Here is a 16,557-nt window from a genome sequence, read left to right on the forward strand (position 1 = left end):
TTACACCTTTATTGTCCGCTTCCCGGTGCCCCCAAGGATTCCAGAGCCCAAAATAGCTGGGGAGGCCCAATTACCCAGAGCCAGAGCCGCTGCAGTCCAGGTGGGTGGGGCGGCCTGGAGGTTCGGTGGCAGTGGCGGGCGAGGGAACAAAGCCGGTTGGGCCACATTCCAGCCGTACTGGGTGGGAAGTGGAAGGCTGGAGGGAGTGGGGGGAGGAGGAGGAGGGGTGGCTCACGGACCCAGGCCCCCTCAGCCCTGGATCAGGGGGGTCAGGAGCAGCAGGAAGAGGGCAACCCGAGGGGAACCTGAGGCCCTGGCCATTTCAGGGGGGCAGAGGTTGCTGCCTTCAGGGGGCCAGTGGGGGTAGCCATTGGGAGGCAGGAAATGGGCTTCCTCCACCACCTGGGAGATCCAGGCCTCTTCCGGGCCAATGGCAGCGAACAGCTCCCGGCTCCCTCGAACAGCCATGCCCATGAGCACCCAGGAGCCTCCCTCCGTCTGGCACAGGAGCGGAGGTGCTGAGGTCACCTGCAGTATCAGAGCCAAGCCCCAAAGGGTCTCTTACCCTTCCTCCTGCTCCTCTATTTCTTCTTAGAGTCCAGCCACAGAGCGTTGCTTGTCCCTATCCTCAGGCATCCGGGCCCCTGGTCTCTCTCTAAAGTCCAGATGGGAAGCACTGCTTCTTCCCATTTGGGGCCCAGCGCTCAAGAATTCCAACCCAAGGGCGCCTGGGTGGCTCAGTGGTTGAACGTCTGCCTTTGGCTCAGGTCACAATCGCAGCATGATCCCATGATCCCCACATCAGGCTCCCCGCAGGAGGCCTGCTTCTCCCTCTGCCCATGTCTCTGCCTCTCTGTGTCTCTCATGAATAAATAAATAAAATCTTAAAAAAAAAAAAAAAGGAATTCTAACCCAGCTCACTCTCTAGGGTCCTGCTGGGCTGCCCAGTGCTGCCTGACTCCCCTCTCCCCGGATGGGGATGCCCAGGCCCCTTTACCTCACATCTGTCCTCCTGACCCTCCGAATACAGAACACAGAGAGTCCCAGGGGGCAGGATGCCCTGATAGAGACAGTGACAGAGTCGCGGCATCAAGATAGAGACAGCTGCAGCCACGGGGACTAGAGAGAGGAGAGAGGGTTGTCGCAGGGCTTCTGGCCTTCAGTCACTCCTCACCCCCAGGACCCTGGGCTCTCACCTCGGTCCCGGGGGTCCTTCCAGCCCAGCACCCAACAGCTGGCCCCCAGGGGGATACCCCCTGGGTGAAGGCAGATGGGCAGGGCTGATGGGGAGGGTTCCACCCGGGAGCTCAGCTCCAGGAGGGCCAAAGGGGGCCGAAGTCCCAGGTGCCGGGGCAGGCGGATGCTGGTGACCACCCGGGATACCTGGTGGCCCTGTGGGAGGGGGCTGGCCCCCGCCCGGCCCAGGTACACTTCAATATAAGGCACTGTCGTGGAGCCTGGCCTGTTGGAACAAAGCTCAATGTCATCCCCTGCTCTCCCAGTGGCCGTAAAGTCCTTTCCAGTGCAGAATGGGTCGTTCCATTGAGTATTCCTCCTGCCAGATCTCTCTTCTACCTCAAAACACTTGAGGCACTCCCCTGCACCGTAAGAGCTCCAAATGGAGAGTCCCACTATTGTTAAGAGCCCTTAGGCCCATCTCTCCATTTTTCCTCTTGTCCAAGAGATGGGTGAGACCCACCTGAGGACACAGTGAGTGGCTGCCAGAACCCAGCCTGGGGCCACCAGGATCCCAGTGCAGACTCGATCTCCAGCCACGTGCACTTCTGCCAACCAGGGCCACAGGACCCCCACCACAGCGGGCTCTGGTCGCAGGCCACAGGCTAAGGAGAGGAGGTGACCACTTAAACGGGGGCTTCGCAGCTGACCCATGAAGACCTAACCACGGGTCTTAGCTCATGTAGGAGCCCCTAAGCCCCAAAGTCTCAGGAGACATTAAGCCCTGAGCCCTCACCACCATGTTCTGTGCGCGGGGGACAAGTCTGTGTGTCAGTCTCCTCCCCCTCAGAGCCCCAGTCCCAGGTCAGCTGGTCTTCTAGGTAGGCTCCGCGAGTCACGTGGCTGATCCACGGGCCATGGGTCTGCAGGGGGTGGAAGACTCTGGGACGCAGGCAGCCACTGGAAAAGTCGCTGATTCCAGCCAGGAACCAAGTCCCCTCCTCCTGGCACAGGAGGCTCCGATGAGAGTAGTTCTGCAAGCAAGAGTGTGTGCGCGCTAGTGAGAGGCTCTCCAAGGTCCTGGGGCTTTCCTGCACCTCCCTCGCTCTCTCCCTCTCTCTCTCCCTCGCTCTCTCTCCCACTCAGACATGACAAGCCCCACCTCCTCCACGCCACTCGCCAATACTAGTCTGCACAAGAAGTCAGCCCTCGCTTTAGGATTCTCTGTGAACCTAGGTGTAGCAAGGCCAGACGTCGCCCAGGGCCCATCTCAGGCCCCTCCCCGAAGTGCTCCAGGTGGCCTTCAGGACCCGGGCGCCCGGCCCCTGCCGCCCCGCCCCCGCCGCGCACCCAGCAGCCGCCCGCCTCCTCCTCCTCCTGGTACGCGGGGCAGAGCGCGCGCGGCGGGTCTCCCGGCGGCGGCACGGACGCCCCCTGGCGGCCGTACAGGCAGTGACACCACCAGCCGCCCAGCAGCTCGGCCTCGAGCTGTGCGTTGGGGCCGGGCGCCGGTTCTGGAACCGAGAAGAGAGAGCGCCAGCACCGCGTGGGAGTGAGTCCCGCTCGCCTCCGTCCAGCCCGGCGCCGCCCCCTGCTCACCCCCGCGGCCCCAGCGAGCCAGGCGGCAGCGGCTGCCGGGCAGGAAGTAGTGTTCTGGGTGAGGGAGGCACACTGGCCGTGGGGCCGTGCTCAGGTTCACCGGCGCTCGCAGCTGCAGCAGCGCCAGGTCCGAGGCGTCGTCCCACGAGGCATTGTCGTGCGGCACGAGGCGCGCCACCAGCTCTGCGCGCGGACGCGAGGGCAGCAGCACGCGCCAGGTGTCCAGGTCGCGGGGCGGGCCATCTGAGTTGATGGGGCTGCGGGATGGGGGAAACTGGGGCCGTGGGCCGGATCCTGCACACTCAGCTCGAAACCACACACACACACACACACACACACACACACACACACACACACACACACATCTGGCTTGGACTCGTGGCATCCCGGATCAAACTCATACTACCCCCTACTCGCCCCAGGTAGACTAGGATCCTACTTTGCGAGCTGGATCCTACACCTGCCAGTGAGACCCCACACTCCACATAGATGTGCCCCTCCACCCCTACTCCTACCCTACACGGGGGAAGGGCTGAGGACAGGTAAATAGTGTCTCAGGTCGGGGGAGGAGGGGCAAGAATGTGTCTGAGACTGGGTTTTCACTCACTCCAGAAAGCAGCTGGCAGGTGCCAAGACCCAGCTTTCAGACACCAACGCCCCATGGCAGGGTCTGGATCCTGGCACCATCACCCGGACCTCCCAGGGCCAGGCCCCTGGCCTTGGGGCCTTCCCGCACTCTGAGGGGTGAGAGGCCTGGGTCAGGGGGCCTCCCAGACCCCTACCCCAACTCAAATCTCCCATGTCCAGCTGCTATCTAGGGGTCCTGCTCCCTCACCTGGCAGAGCAATGCTGCAGTTCTGATCCGTGGGCTCCCAGGCACCTGACTGGGGCTCCCAGGACTGGGTGGGAAAGGCAGGCCCAGGCTCTGAGCCAATCACCTGTTCCCGTATCCATGCCTCATAAGGAGCCACAGCGGTGAAGATTCCGGGGCGGTTCCTCCGTCCACAGCCAAAGCCAAAGCTGGTGACTCCTGCCTGGAACCATCGGCCACCTTCCTCACAGACCAGGGGGCCCCCAGAGTCTCCCTGATGACAGATAATTCAGTGTCAAGGGGTCAGCCCAGGGACCCACCAGCTTACACTGGGTCACCTCACAAAGGTTCTAGACCTCTTCTTGTTGCCCAACATAGAGCCACCTTCTAGAAATTTGCCCTGTCTGAGCTTTGTCCTCTGCATTCCCTACAACTCTAAGCAGAAGAAAGCCTTGTAAGGCAGAAAGGTTGATGAGCAGCCAGAGTCAAGGGCACCAAGCTAATTCATTCAAGACCATGCTAGAGAGACCTGCAGGGTCCATTCAGAGCCAAATGATTCTTGTTCATTAAATGCCTCAAATCCCGTTCTGGATTTCTAAGTGCAACCACTTGTTGAAGCAAATCAGAGATGCCACAAGTCAGGAGGAAGAGGCTGTTAGAAATAAGCTGTTAGAAAGCAGCAAGCGGGGACGCTTGGGTGGCTCAGCAGTTGAGCGTCTGCCTTCCGCTCAGGGCATGATCCTGGATCGAGTGGGGCCTGCTTCTCTCTCTCTGCCTACGTCTCTGCCTCTCTCTGTGTGTCTCTCAAAAACAAACAAACAAACACAAACAAACAAATAAATAAATAAGGAGGCAGGGGATTATGTCCATGGGTCCTGGAACCTCATAACTGGGGGGGACCTGGAAGGAAGGCTATCTAGCTTGAATCTATTGCCACCATGCATGCTTGAGCACCCTCAAAAATGTGTGCCATTGGGGGTGCCTGGGTGACTCAGTTAAGTATCTTTTTTTTAGATAATATTTTAAAAGAGTTATTTATTTATTTTAAGATTTTATTTATTTGAGAGAGAGAGAGAGAGCGCACATGAGTTGGGGGGAAGGGCAGAGGGAGAGGGAGAAGCAGACTCCTCAGCTGAGCAGGGAGCCCAGATGCCAGAGATCTCCCAGCAGGAGATCATGACCTGAGCCCAAACCAGGAGTTGGACACTCAACCATCTTAGTCATCCAGACACCCCAAAGCATCTGACTCTTGATTTTAGCTCAGGTCATTATCTCAGGATGGTGGGATCAAGTGCAGAGTCTGCTTGTCCCTCTTCCTCCCCCCACTTGTACTCTATCTCTCAAATAAATCTTTTTTTTAAGCTTTTATTTATTCATGAGAGACAGACAGAGAGAGAGAGACAGAGACACAGGCAGAGGGAGAAGCAGGCTCCATTCAGGGAGCCCGACGTGGGACTCGATCCCGGGTCTCCAGGATCACACCTGGGGCTGCAGGCGGTGCCAAACCGCTGTGTCACGGGGGCTGCCCTCAAATCAATCAATCACACAAAAAAATGTGTGCCATTGGAGGAAAGCTTCTGGGGAAAATAGTTAAAATATAGTATGTGTTCGTTTTCAGCAAGGTATCTGGGAAATTCTCTTTTGTAAAGGATTAATCCTTCTTCTTTTTAAAATTTTATTTTTAAATAATTTCTGCACCCAATATGGGGCTTGAACTCACTACCTTGAGATCAAGAGTTGTACACTCGGGGCACCTGGGTGGCTTAGTGGTGGAGCATCTGCCTTTGGATCAGATCATGATCCTGGGGTCCTGGGATTGGGTCCTGCATCAGGCTCCCCGCAGGGAGCCCGCTTCTCCCTCTGCTTATGTTTCTGCCTCTTTCTCTGTGTCTTTCATGGATAAATAAATAAAAATCTTAAAACAAAACAAAACAAAACAGAGTCATACATTCTATGGACTGAGCCAGTCAGGCACCGCAGATAAACTCATTTTTTTAAAAAAAATAACTATGTGTTGAATATTTACTAAGTAACATGTGATGTATTGTGGACTGGGATGTGGAATAATAATAATAATAGCTAATACTTATTTAAGCTCTTATTAAAAACCAAACACTGTCCTAAGTGTTTTTATATCTATAAATTCATGTGATCATCATAATTACCTTATGAGGTCAATAATGCTATCATCTCCATCTGCCAGGTCAGAAAGTCTGGACATCCAAAAGTTAAATAACTCAGCCAAGGTCACAGAACTAATAAGTGGTGGTGCTGGACTTCCTACCAGGCTGACTCACTCTAGAGTCTGACACATAACCTCTGCACGGTGAACTGCCATAAGTAACAGTACCCTCTTGTCAAGCTCCAAGTTCTGTCCATTTATAATCTTCTCATCAATCCTCTTTAGCAATCATTAGCAATCTTGCCCTCTTTTTGCAGAGAGAGAGATGAGATTTGTCTATTCCCCATGATTCCTATCAGGGTTTTGCCTGGCCCTGCTGGGCAGATGCAGGCCTCCCCCCTCCATACCTGGCAAGTGTCCCTGCGGCCCTCCTGGTAGCCAGCACACAGCATCCCTGGCAATAGCTGGAAAGTGAGGTTGAAGGGGCCAGGCCGGCTATAGAGACACTGACAGGCAGCCTCTCCCAGCAGCCTGAGCTCCACTTCTTGTAGCACCCATGGGAGAGGCAGAGGGTCTGCAGGCAGAACCAGAGAGCAAAGGCTGTGAGGCAGATATGAAGTCCTCTGTTCCCTAGCTCAGCTCTATGCCCTCCAGGTGCCTCCTGGGCATCTCTATCTAGATGCCCCAGGACACCCTCACCTGCTGAATTCAAAACCAGTTATTAGAGAACTTCTTCTTACACCCTCATCTCAGGAGTGGCCCCGTCAAACACCTGGTGAGAGCTTCCATGGATGGTAGTGCAGTGGAGAAAGGTATCCAGACAATAAATGATGCATGGTGGGGCTAAAATCACTGAGCTCTGTGCCCTGATATGGGTTGTGCCAATCTTGAGAGGGTACCCTTTTCAATAAAGGTGCCATAGAGACTAGCATGGCCCTGTACCAAGTTACAGAGCATGGAGTCTGGGTGTCAGCTCTGACCCCTGCCTCAGCTTCCCCTCTCCAATCAGTTCCCAAATCCTGAAAACCTCTCATTGTGACTTCTTGCAATTTTCACTGCAATTGTCCTGGTTTAGAAAGCACAACTTTGGGTCTGGATGATTGGCCCAGGTTCCTCACTGGTCCATTCCTCACTCACCCTTCACTTGTTGCTGACAGAGGAATGTTCTTTTTTTTTAATTTTTAATTTTTTAAAAAATTTTAGGTAGGGGGGATCCCTGGGTGGCTCAGCTGTTTAGCGCCTGCCTTTGGCCCAGGGTGTGATCCTGGAGTCCTGGGATCGAGTCCCGTGTCAGGCTCCCAGCATGGAGCCTGCTTCTCCCTTTGCCTGTGTCTCTGCCCCTCTCTCTCTGTGTCTATCATGAATAAATGGGTAGAATCTTTAAAAAAAATTTTTTTTAGGTAGGTTGCACACCCAGCATGGAGCCCAACTTGGGGCTTAAACCCACGACACTGGGCTCAAGACCTGAGCTGAGATCAAGAGTCAGATGCTTATCCGACTGAGCCACCAGGTGCCCCATGACAGAGGAATGTGTTTAAAGCTCAGCTCTGATCTTATCAAGAACAATCAATGGATCCCACTGTCTACATCTGAGGCCTACCCCTTTCCTGAGGTAAACCTGCCTTTTTTTTTTTTTTAAACCTGCCTTTGATGGAAACAACGTCTCAGAATCCAGGAACGCGTGGTGGAGAGCGTGGACAGAGCTCGTTGCCTCCCCACCCAGAATCCTGAGAGGTCAGGTAATGGTGAGGCTGTACTTGAGGGCTATCCAGGCAAGTTTGGGGATTGTCCTAGGGATCCTGGGAGCTGGTGGAGTACTCTGGACCTTGGTTTGACCTTAGGGCTTTCATAGTCCAGCCCTAGCAACTTTCGTGACCTCTGTTGCCTATGCCTCTTCCATTCCAGCCTGGCAAGCTGGCCCTTCTCCATCTGTCATGTCTCATGTGAGTCCCCAGAGTGGCCTCCATCTCCCCACACTAGCCTGTTATGCTAACTTATGTCCTCTTTACAACAGCTCCCCAGAAATCTCCTGTTCTGGATACCCTTTGTCAGGATGGTTTGGGCCCATCCCCATGGACTTCCTATGTGCTCAGAATGACCCTTTGATGTCATCTTCTGCCCTGATGGGGCCCCTCTAAGCACAGGCTGTGGTATCTTCTCCTGAAGCACCCTTGCTAAAGCCCTGGGCACTGCACAGCACAGGTCTGATCACAGTAATGCATTGTGGGGGCCTTGTTAACATGGAAAAGTAGCACTGGATAATAGGGATGATAGGGAATGGGAAAGTGCTCTATTTCCTCTCAAACCTTCTTCTTTTTTTTTAATATTTATTTATTTATTTATTTATTTATTTATTTATTTATTTATTTATTTATTTATTCATGAGAGACCCAGAGGGAAGCAGAGATACAGACAGAAGAAGAAGCAGGCTCCTCACAGGGAGCCAGACGTGGGACTCCACCCCTGGACCAGGATCACGCCGAGAGCCGAAGGCAGACGCTCAACCACTGAGCCACCCAGGCGTCCCTCTCCCAAACCTTCTAGTGTAATGTTTGCTCAATCTACTGAATGTATAGCTTGTCTACCTACTAGAATTTAAGCTCTGAGGCAGGGACTTTTGCTGGTTATGTTCACTGGCGTATCTCTAATGCCTCAGTGCCCAGCCCATTGAGAAGGTGCTCAAGAAATATCTGTTGAATAAATGAAAGATGAACTGAATGAATGAGGGTGAGTAGGGAAAAGACAGGAGGTGAGTAAGTAGAGGATGAGTGAGAGAAGGGTAGGATGGGAGGAGAGGGACCGGAGAAAGGAGGGCAGAAACGGACATTTGCTGAATGCTTAGGATATGCCAGGCGCTGTGCTTTAGTGCACGATTATCTAGGGTAAAAGTACCTAAAGTGCATTAATTAGTATGTTCGGCACCGTGCTATCAACTTTACATGGATTTCCTCAATCCACCCGACAACCCCATGCACTGGCACGATTTTGCTCAATTTTCAGAGGAAGCAATGGATTGGGTGAAGCGCTTTGTCTGAAACAGCACAGCTAGGATGGGAACCCTGGTCGGATCCTAAATCCGGGAAAGAAAAAAACTGGAAGGAAAGGTGAAGAGGTAATGGGTTGGAGGAGTCAGTAGTCTTGGTTTGCGGGCCCTTAGCGGGGAAGATAGAGGGAGACGGGCGGAGCGCTCACCGGGCCGAGGTCTGCGCTCCGGGCGCTCGCCCGGGGTCCACCTCCCGAGGCCCCGCCCCGCGCGCCCGCCCACCCGGGGCTCCGGCTTCGAGGCCCGGCCCCGGGGACTCCTCAGCGGGCTCCGCGGCCGCCGAAACCCACCTCCCCGACACTCACCCGCTTCCTGGATGTCCCCCCAGCCGGTGGCCCAGCAGGTGGTGCCGTGGGCGAAGCGGTGCGAGGCGCGCGGCAGGCAGACGGGGCGCACGGCGGGGCCCAGCGTGGCGGGCGAGGCGAGGCGCAGCAGGGCCAGGTCGGCGCCGCGGTCCACGCCGCTGTAGTTGCGCGGCACGAGGATGGCGGCCACCGCGCGCACGTGCGCGCCGCCGGGGGCCGCGGCCTGGGAGCGCGCGCCCAGCAGCACCGACCACTCGGTCGCAGGCTCCAGGGTCCCGTTCCTGCGCGGAGGCCCGGGCGGGAGGGGGGAGGCCGACTGTCGTCGGGGTAGGGGCTCAGAGCCCGCGGGAAGGTGGGATCGGCGGGAAACCTGGGTCGGGATTTGGGGCTGGAGGGATCCAGGTTCAGAGGGGTTCCCAGAAAGGGGGGGAGTGGATCCGATTCCCAGGTGGTTGGTTGACCGGGGGACGCCGGACAGACGGGATTCAGGGTCGGATGCTTGGTGGAGTGGTGGGGCGGGCCTGCAGGCGGCGCCTACCGCCTTGGGAACCAGGGTGACCCGGCTCCGCAGAGCCCTTGGGGCGGGGGCGGGGGCGGGGGCGGGGGCGGGGAGACCGGCGCCGCGCGGTCTCAAGCCGCGGGGTTAGGCAGGGCTGGCTGTGGACCGGGGTGGGCTGTGGGCCGATACTCACGTCACGAAACAGTGAGCCGCCGAGAGCACCCAGGAAGGCGCGATGAGGGAGCCCCCGCAGATGTGGCTCCCGCTCTGATGCAGGCTCACCTGCCACGGCCAGCTCCCCGGCTGCGCGTCCGAGCCCCCCATGATTCGGGCAGAGGGCTCAGGGCGACCGCAGTCTGCATTGGGGCACCGTGGAGGTTGTCGCCTGCCGGCTGCCCGACGCCGGAGGCCCAAGGAGCTCAAGACGAAGCCCTGTCTCCCACCCGGCCTCAGTTTGCCCCTCTGAACAAGAACAGTGAGGACCTTGGCACGTCTAATTTTCCAGTGACTTCCACCTCCCTCCTCGCCTAGCCAGCCTTAACTTTCCTTAGGATCTGAGGAACTCCCCACTCTTCCTTACCTAGATCTTCAGGTTCTTCTTGGGTGGAACTGAGAGCTGAGGGTTAGAAGGTAAAGAGAGGAAGGTACTGGTGACTTCCAGCCCGCGAAGCCCCATCTTCCTGTTCTTAGGCCGCTGCCCCCTACCCTTCCCAGTCCCTGGGCTTTCAGTCCCCTGCCAGTAGGCATGTTACCCCTCCTATCTTCGCTGCCTCCCACATGACTCCCCCCCCCCCCCAACTGCCTTACCTGAGTTCTGGAAAGCTCCTGGGATGGGGCTGATGGCTAGAAAGAGGGAAGCAGGGAGAGGCTAGAGATCTACACTTTGATAAATCCTCCCTGATGCCCTCCCAGCAAGCTCCATCTCCCTATAACACCCAAGCCTCTTTCCCCTCTCAAACACTATTCCTCTCCCTTCTGACATCTCAGTCCCTCCTCCCCTTCCTCCTCTGACCCCCCATTACCCACACAGAACCCAGGAGTCCTGGTTTCCAGCTCCCCAGATACTAGGACCCTGGCCCATTGTAGCCATCTCCTGTCTCCTGAAGTTACCGAGGATCACCAGTGGAAGGAGCAGGTGGTGAGACATGGCACATTTGAGTCAGCTGGAGGCACGGAGATGGGTGAAGGTCTGCTCCCAGTCACAGCTCTGTCACTGCCTAGACAGCCCGTGTGACACCTGATGGTCCCAGGAGCAGCCCCACCCTCCCTGGCTGGAGCCCATCTCTGGCAATCTGAGAGGATCTGGGGCTGGAAGGGGAAGTAGGGAGCCTGTAGGCGCCACCCAGAGCCCTGTGAGCATCTCACATCACTGGAGGCCCAAGGTGGGGGTGGGAGGCAGATGTCCTAGTTCCAGGGCGCTGTTGAGTGGGCGATGGAAGAGTGGAGAACCCTGTGGGCAAAGGTGGGAGGAGAGGACAACCAAGGTGCTGGGAGGCTGATGTATTGGCTCCTTGGTGAGGCCAGGCCGTGGGTGAACCCAGGCCCTGGGGACAGAGGAGGTGGCCCCTCAGTGGCGTGACTCACCTGAGACCTCACCTCTGTTCAGGGTGTGCCTTACCCCAAAGGCTTGGTCCTTTCTTCTCACACAGCTCTGGTTACTGGAGTTGCTGGCCAGGTCTGGGAAGGGAGCCCTAGGGAATTCAATCCCATCCCAACAAAAGGATCACAGATTTCCGGCAGGTTGGGCAGGGCTGAGGATTCTGGGAGGGGGCTGGGCAGGCTGGCAAAGCCAAAAAGATAGCACCCTTTTCTGTGTTAGAGTACTCTCAAGTGTTGTCACTCTTTGTGTGACCTTGGGAGAGTCACTCAACCCCTCTGTGTGTTTCAGTAGGAGGCCACCTAAGAAACATGTGGTGCCTCAAAGAGGAATTGAGAGGAATTTAATGAAGGAACTATTTACAGAGGTATAGGCAGGGTTCAGGGAACCACCAAGGGATGGTGAAGCATCTTGGGGTTAGCAGTAATGGAGACGCAGAGAGGGAGCACACGCTGGAAGCCCAAAGGGAGAGCTGTAGCTGGAGGAGAGGCTGATGAGTCGGGAGCTCCCTCCATGGAGGAATTCAACCTTTATCAACCTGTGGCTCAGTAGGCAGAGAGCTGGGAAATAAAAGTCCCCATCTCACTTTCCTCCTACCCTCTGATCACCTGCCAGCTTCTCCCGTCCCTGAAACTTCCCAGAAGCCAAAGTGATGGGGAGCCTGCGATGTGGCCTGTGAAGGTCGCTCTGGGGGAGCAGATCAGGATAGAGAAGGGGTGGAGAGTAGACCTGGAGAGTCACAGAATAGCCACACTGAGGTTTCCCCTGCTACCCACAAGTAGAGCATTTCTCCTCCTCCTCCTCCTCCTCCTCCTCCTCCTCCTCCTCCTCCTCCTTCTTCTTCTTCTTCTTCTTCTTCTTCTTCTTCTTCTTCTTCTTCTTCTTCTTCTTCAAGATTTGTTTATTTATTCATGAGAGACACACAGAGAGAGGCAGAGACAGAAGCAGAGGGAAAAGCAGGCTCCTCAAGGGGAACCTGATGTGGGACTCGATCCCGGGACTCCAGGATCCCGCCCTGAGCCGAAGGTAGACGCTCAACTGCTGAGCCACCCAGGCGTCCCTCTCCCAAACCTTCTAGTGTAATGTTTGCTCAATCTACTGAATGTATAGCTTGTCTACCTACTAGAATTTAAGCTCTGAGGCAGGGACTTTTGCTGGTTATGTTCACTGGCGTATCTCTAATGCCTCAGTGCCCAGCCCATTGAGAAGGTGCTCAAGAAATATCTGTTGAATAAATGAAAGATGAACTGAATGAATGAGGGTGAGTAGGGAAAAGACAGGAGGTGAGTAAGTAGAGGATGAGTGAGAGAAGGGTAGGATGGGAGGAGAGGGACCGGAGAAAGGAGGGCAGAAACGGACATTTGCTGAATGCTTAGGATATGCCAGGCGCTGTGCTTTAGTGCACGATTATCTAGGGTAAAAGTACCTAAAGTGCATTAATTAGTATGTTCGGCACCGTGCTATCAACTTTACATGGATTTCCTCAATCCACCCGACAACCCCATGCACTGGCACGATTTTGCTCAATTTTCAGAGGAAGCAATGGATTGGGTGAAGCGCTTTGTCTGAAACAGCACAGCTAGGATGGGAACCCTGGTCGGATCCTAAATCCGGGAAAGAAAAAAACTGGAAGGAAAGGTGAAGAGGTAATGGGTTGGAGGAGTCAGTAGTCTTGGTTTGCGGGCCCTTAGCGGGGAAGATAGAGGGAGACGGGCGGAGCGCTCACCGGGCCGAGGTCTGCGCTCCGGGCGCTCGCCCGGGGTCCACCTCCCGAGGCCCCGCCCCGCGCGCCCGCCCACCCGGGGCTCCGGCTTCGAGGCCCGGCCCCGGGGACTCCTCAGCGGGCTCCGCGGCCGCCGAAACCCACCTCCCCGACACTCACCCGCTTCCTGGATGTCCCCCCAGCCGGTGGCCCAGCAGGTGGTGCCGTGGGCGAAGCGGTGCGAGGCGCGCGGCAGGCAGACGGGGCGCACGGCGGGGCCCAGCGTGGCGGGCGAGGCGAGGCGCAGCAGGGCCAGGTCGGCGCCGCGGTCCACGCCGCTGTAGTTGCGCGGCACGAGGATGGCGGCCACCGCGCGCACGTGCGCGCCGCCGGGGGCCGCGGCCTGGGAGCGCGCGCCCAGCAGCACCGACCACTCGGTCGCAGGCTCCAGGGTCCCGTTCCTGCGCGGAGGCCCGGGCGGGAGGGGGGAGGCCGACTGTCGTCGGGGTAGGGGCTCAGAGCCCGCGGGAAGGTGGGATCGGCGGGAAACCTGGGTCGGGATTTGGGGCTGGAGGGATCCAGGTTCAGAGGGGTTCCCAGAAAGGGGGGGAGTGGATCCGATTCCCAGGTGGTTGGTTGACCGGGGGACGCCGGACAGACGGGATTCAGGGTCGGATGCTTGGTGGAGTGGTGGGGCGGGCCTGCAGGCGGCGCCTACCGCCTTGGGAACCAGGGTGACCCGGCTCCGCAGAGCCCTTGGGGCGGGGGCGGGGGCGGGGGCGGGGGCGGGGAGACCGGCGCCGCGCGGTCTCAAGCCGCGGGGTTAGGCAGGGCTGGCTGTGGACCGGGGTGGGCTGTGGGCCGATACTCACGTCACGAAACAGTGAGCCGCCGAGAGCACCCAGGAAGGCGCGATGAGGGAGCCCCCGCAGATGTGGCTCCCGCTCTGATGCAGGCTCACCTGCCACGGCCAGCTCCCCGGCTGCGCGTCCGAGCCCCCCATGATTCGGGCAGAGGGCTCAGGGCGACCGCAGTCTGCATTGGGGCACCGTGGAGGTTGTCGCCTGCCGGCTGCCCGACGCCGGAGGCCCAAGGAGCTCAAGACGAAGCCCTGTCTCCCACCCGGCCTCAGTTTGCCCCTCTGAACAAGAACAGTGAGGACCTTGGCACGTCTAATTTTCCAGTGACTTCCACCTCCCTCCTCGCCTAGCCAGCCTTAACTTTCCTTAGGATCTGAGGAACTCCCCACTCTTCCTTACCTAGATCTTCAGGTTCTTCTTGGGTGGAACTGAGAGCTGAGGGTTAGAAGGTAAAGAGAGGAAGGTACTGGTGACTTCCAGCCCGCGAAGCCCCATCTTCCTGTTCTTAGGCCGCTGCCCCCTACCCTTCCCAGTCCCTGGGCTTTCAGTCCCCTGCCAGTAGGCATGTTACCCCTCCTATCTTCGCTGCCTCCCACATGACTCCCCCCCCCCCCAACTGCCTTACCTGAGTTCTGGAAAGCTCCTGGGATGGGGCTGATGGCTAGAAAGAGGGAAGCAGGGAGAGGCTAGAGATCTACACTTTGATAAATCCTCCCTGATGCCCTCCCAGCAAGCTCCATCTCCCTATAACACCCAAGCCTCTTTCCCCTCTCAAACACTATTCCTCTCCCTTCTGACATCTCAGTCCCTCCTCCCCTTCCTCCTCTGACCCCCCATTACCCACACAGAACCCAGGAGTCCTGGTTTCCAGCTCCCCAGATACTAGGACCCTGGCCCATTGTAGCCATCTCCTGTCTCCTGAAGTTACCGAGGATCACCAGTGGAAGGAGCAGGTGGTGAGACATGGCACATTTGAGTCAGCTGGAGGCACGGAGATGGGTGAAGGTCTGCTCCCAGTCACAGCTCTGTCACTGCCTAGACAGCCCGTGTGACACCTGATGGTCCCAGGAGCAGCCCCACCCTCCCTGGCTGGAGCCCATCTCTGGCAATCTGAGAGGATCTGGGGCTGGAAGGGGAAGTAGGGAGCCTGTAGGCGCCACCCAGAGCCCTGTGAGCATCTCACATCACTGGAGGCCCAAGGTGGGGGTGGGAGGCAGATGTCCTAGTTCCAGGGCGCTGTTGAGTGGGCGATGGAAGAGTGGAGAACCCTGTGGGCAAAGGTGGGAGGAGAGGACAACCAAGGTGCTGGGAGGCTGATGTATTGGCTCCTTGGTGAGGCCAGGCCGTGGGTGAACCCAGGCCCTGGGGACAGAGGAGGTGGCCCCTCAGTGGCGTGACTCACCTGAGACCTCACCTCTGTTCAGGGTGTGCCTTACCCCAAAGGCTTGGTCCTTTCTTCTCACACAGCTCTGGTTACTGGAGTTGCTGGCCAGGTCTGGGAAGGGAGCCCTAGGGAATTCAATCCCATCCCAACAAAAGGATCACAGATTTCCGGCAGGTTGGGCAGGGCTGAGGATTCTGGGAGGGGGCTGGGCAGGCTGGCAAAGCCAAAAAGATAGCACCCTTTTCTGTGTTAGAGTACTCTCAAGTGTTGTCACTCTTTGTGTGACCTTGGGAGAGTCACTCAACCCCTCTGTGTGTTTCAGTAGGAGGCCACCTAAGAAACATGTGGTGCCTCAAAGAGGAATTGAGAGGAATTTAATGAAGGAACTATTTACAGAGGTATAGGCAGGGTTCAGGGAACCACCAAGGGATGGTGAAGCATCTTGGGGTTAGCAGTAATGGAGACGCAGAGAGGGAGCACACGCTGGAAGCCCAAAGGGAGAGCTGTAGCTGGAGGAGAGGCTGATGAGTCGGGAGCTCCCTCCATGGAGGAATTCAACCTTTATCAACCTGTGGCTCAGTAGGCAGAGAGCTGGGAAATAAAAGTCCCCATCTCACTTTCCTCCTACCCTCTGATCACCTGCCAGCTTCTCCCGTCCCTGAAACTTCCCAGAAGCCAAAGTGATGGGGAGCCTGCGATGTGGCCTGTGAAGGTCGCTCTGGGGGAGCAGATCAGGATAGAGAAGGGGTGGAGAGTAGACCTGGAGAGTCACAGAATAGCCACACTGAGGTTTCCCCTGCTACCCACAAGTAGAGCATTTCTCCTCCTCCTCCTCCTCCTCCTCCTCCTCCTCCTCCTCCTTCTTCTTCTTCTTCTTCTTCTTCTTCTTCTTCTTCTTCTTCTTCTTCTTCTTCTTCAAGATTTGTTTATTTATTCATGAGAGACACACAGAGAGAGGCAGAGACAGAAGCAGAGGGAAAAGCAGGCTCCTCAAGGGGAACCTGATGTGGGACTCGATCCCGGGACTCCAGGATCCCGCCCTGAGCCGAAGGTAGACGCTCAACTGCTGAGCCACCCAGGCTTCCCAAGTAAAGCATTTCTACAAAAACTTTTGGGGCAGCCGGGGTGGCTCAGTGGTTTAGCACCACCTTCAGCCCCAGGTGTGATCCTGGAGACCCAGGACTGAGTCCCGTGTCGGGCTCCCTGCATGGAACCTGTTTTTCCCTCTGACTCTCTCTGTGTCTCTCATGAATAAATACATAAAGTCTTTAAAAAATGTATAAGTATTTAAAAAAAAGAAAACTTTTGGAAGCAGAAATGGCATAAAGCAAAGAGACAATTACTATCAGTTTACATGGAAAAGATTTTTAACGTTCCCAGATCCAAAGATCACCTCTCTTGGGCTCTTCTTTCTTTCTTTTTCAAAGATTTTGTTTTGAAATGATCTCTACACCCAACG

The 16,557-nt window shown here is 56.7% G+C and overlaps 2 protein-coding genes across 3 annotated transcripts; both read right to left on the reverse strand.

The window, feature by feature from the left end:
• LOC129519119 (polyserase-2) lies at positions 1-11,250 on the reverse strand. 2 transcript variants are annotated; one of them, XM_055339312.1, is made up of 16 exons: positions 11,174-11,250; positions 10,666-10,863; positions 10,363-10,398; positions 10,136-10,171; positions 9,749-9,911; positions 9,057-9,337; positions 6,116-6,282; positions 3,611-3,860; positions 3,383-3,512; positions 2,776-3,032; positions 2,527-2,690; positions 1,973-2,210; positions 1,700-1,841; positions 1,197-1,462; positions 998-1,119; positions 1-528 (listed from the first exon to the last, which is right to left on the reverse strand). In XM_055339312.1, the coding sequence occupies exons 2-16, from the start codon at positions 10,700-10,702 to the stop codon at positions 250-252; spliced, it is 2,568 nt and encodes an 855-aa protein (XP_055195287.1). In that variant the 5' UTR covers positions 10,703-10,863; positions 11,174-11,250; the 3' UTR covers positions 1-249. The 2 variants fall into 2 exon arrangements, with proteins under 2 accessions (XP_055195287.1, XP_055195286.1); XM_055339311.1 differs by lacking the exon at positions 11,174-11,250 and having other exon boundaries at positions 10,666-11,040.
• Positions 11,251-12,232: 982 nt separating this feature from the next.
• On the reverse strand, positions 12,233-15,227 carry LOC129520023 (polyserase-2-like). Its single transcript, XM_055340918.1, has 6 exons — positions 15,151-15,227; positions 14,643-14,840; positions 14,340-14,375; positions 14,114-14,149; positions 13,727-13,889; positions 12,233-13,315 (listed from the first exon to the last, which is right to left on the reverse strand). Exons 2-6 carry the CDS (start codon positions 14,677-14,679, stop codon positions 12,757-12,759), a joined length of 831 nt encoding a protein of 276 aa, XP_055196893.1. The 5' UTR covers positions 14,680-14,840; positions 15,151-15,227; the 3' UTR covers positions 12,233-12,756.
• Between the last annotated feature and the right edge of the window lie 1,330 nt (positions 15,228-16,557).

The sequence above is a fragment of the Nyctereutes procyonoides genome, unplaced genomic scaffold, assembly GCF_905146905.1.
Source record: "Nyctereutes procyonoides isolate TBG_1078 unplaced genomic scaffold, NYPRO_anot_genome, whole genome shotgun sequence".
Classification (NCBI taxonomy): domain Eukaryota; kingdom Metazoa; phylum Chordata; class Mammalia; order Carnivora; family Canidae; genus Nyctereutes; species Nyctereutes procyonoides.

Bases quoted from the DNA above. Each gene is read 5' to 3' on its own strand.
- LOC129519119 (XM_055339312.1), bottom strand. From the start codon at position 10,702: ATGTCTCACCACCTGCTCCTTCCACTGGTGATCCTCG. The intron at 10,172-10,362 runs GTAAGGCAGTTG...TCTAACCCTCAG, and splicing joins AGGAGCTTTCCAGAACTCAG to CTCTCAGTTCCACCCAAGAA. The intron at 9,912-10,135 runs GTAAGGAAGAGT...GCCCCAATGCAG, and splicing joins AGAAGAACCTGAAGATCTAG to ACTGCGGTCGCCCTGAGCCC.
- LOC129520023 (XM_055340918.1), bottom strand. From the start codon at position 14,679: ATGTCTCACCACCTGCTCCTTCCACTGGTGATCCTCG. The intron at 14,376-14,642 runs GTAACTTCAGGA...CCCTCTTTCTAG, and splicing joins CCTTCCACTGGTGATCCTCG to CCATCAGCCCCATCCCAGGA. The intron at 13,890-14,113 runs GTAAGGAAGAGT...GCCCCAATGCAG, and splicing joins AGAAGAACCTGAAGATCTAG to ACTGCGGTCGCCCTGAGCCC.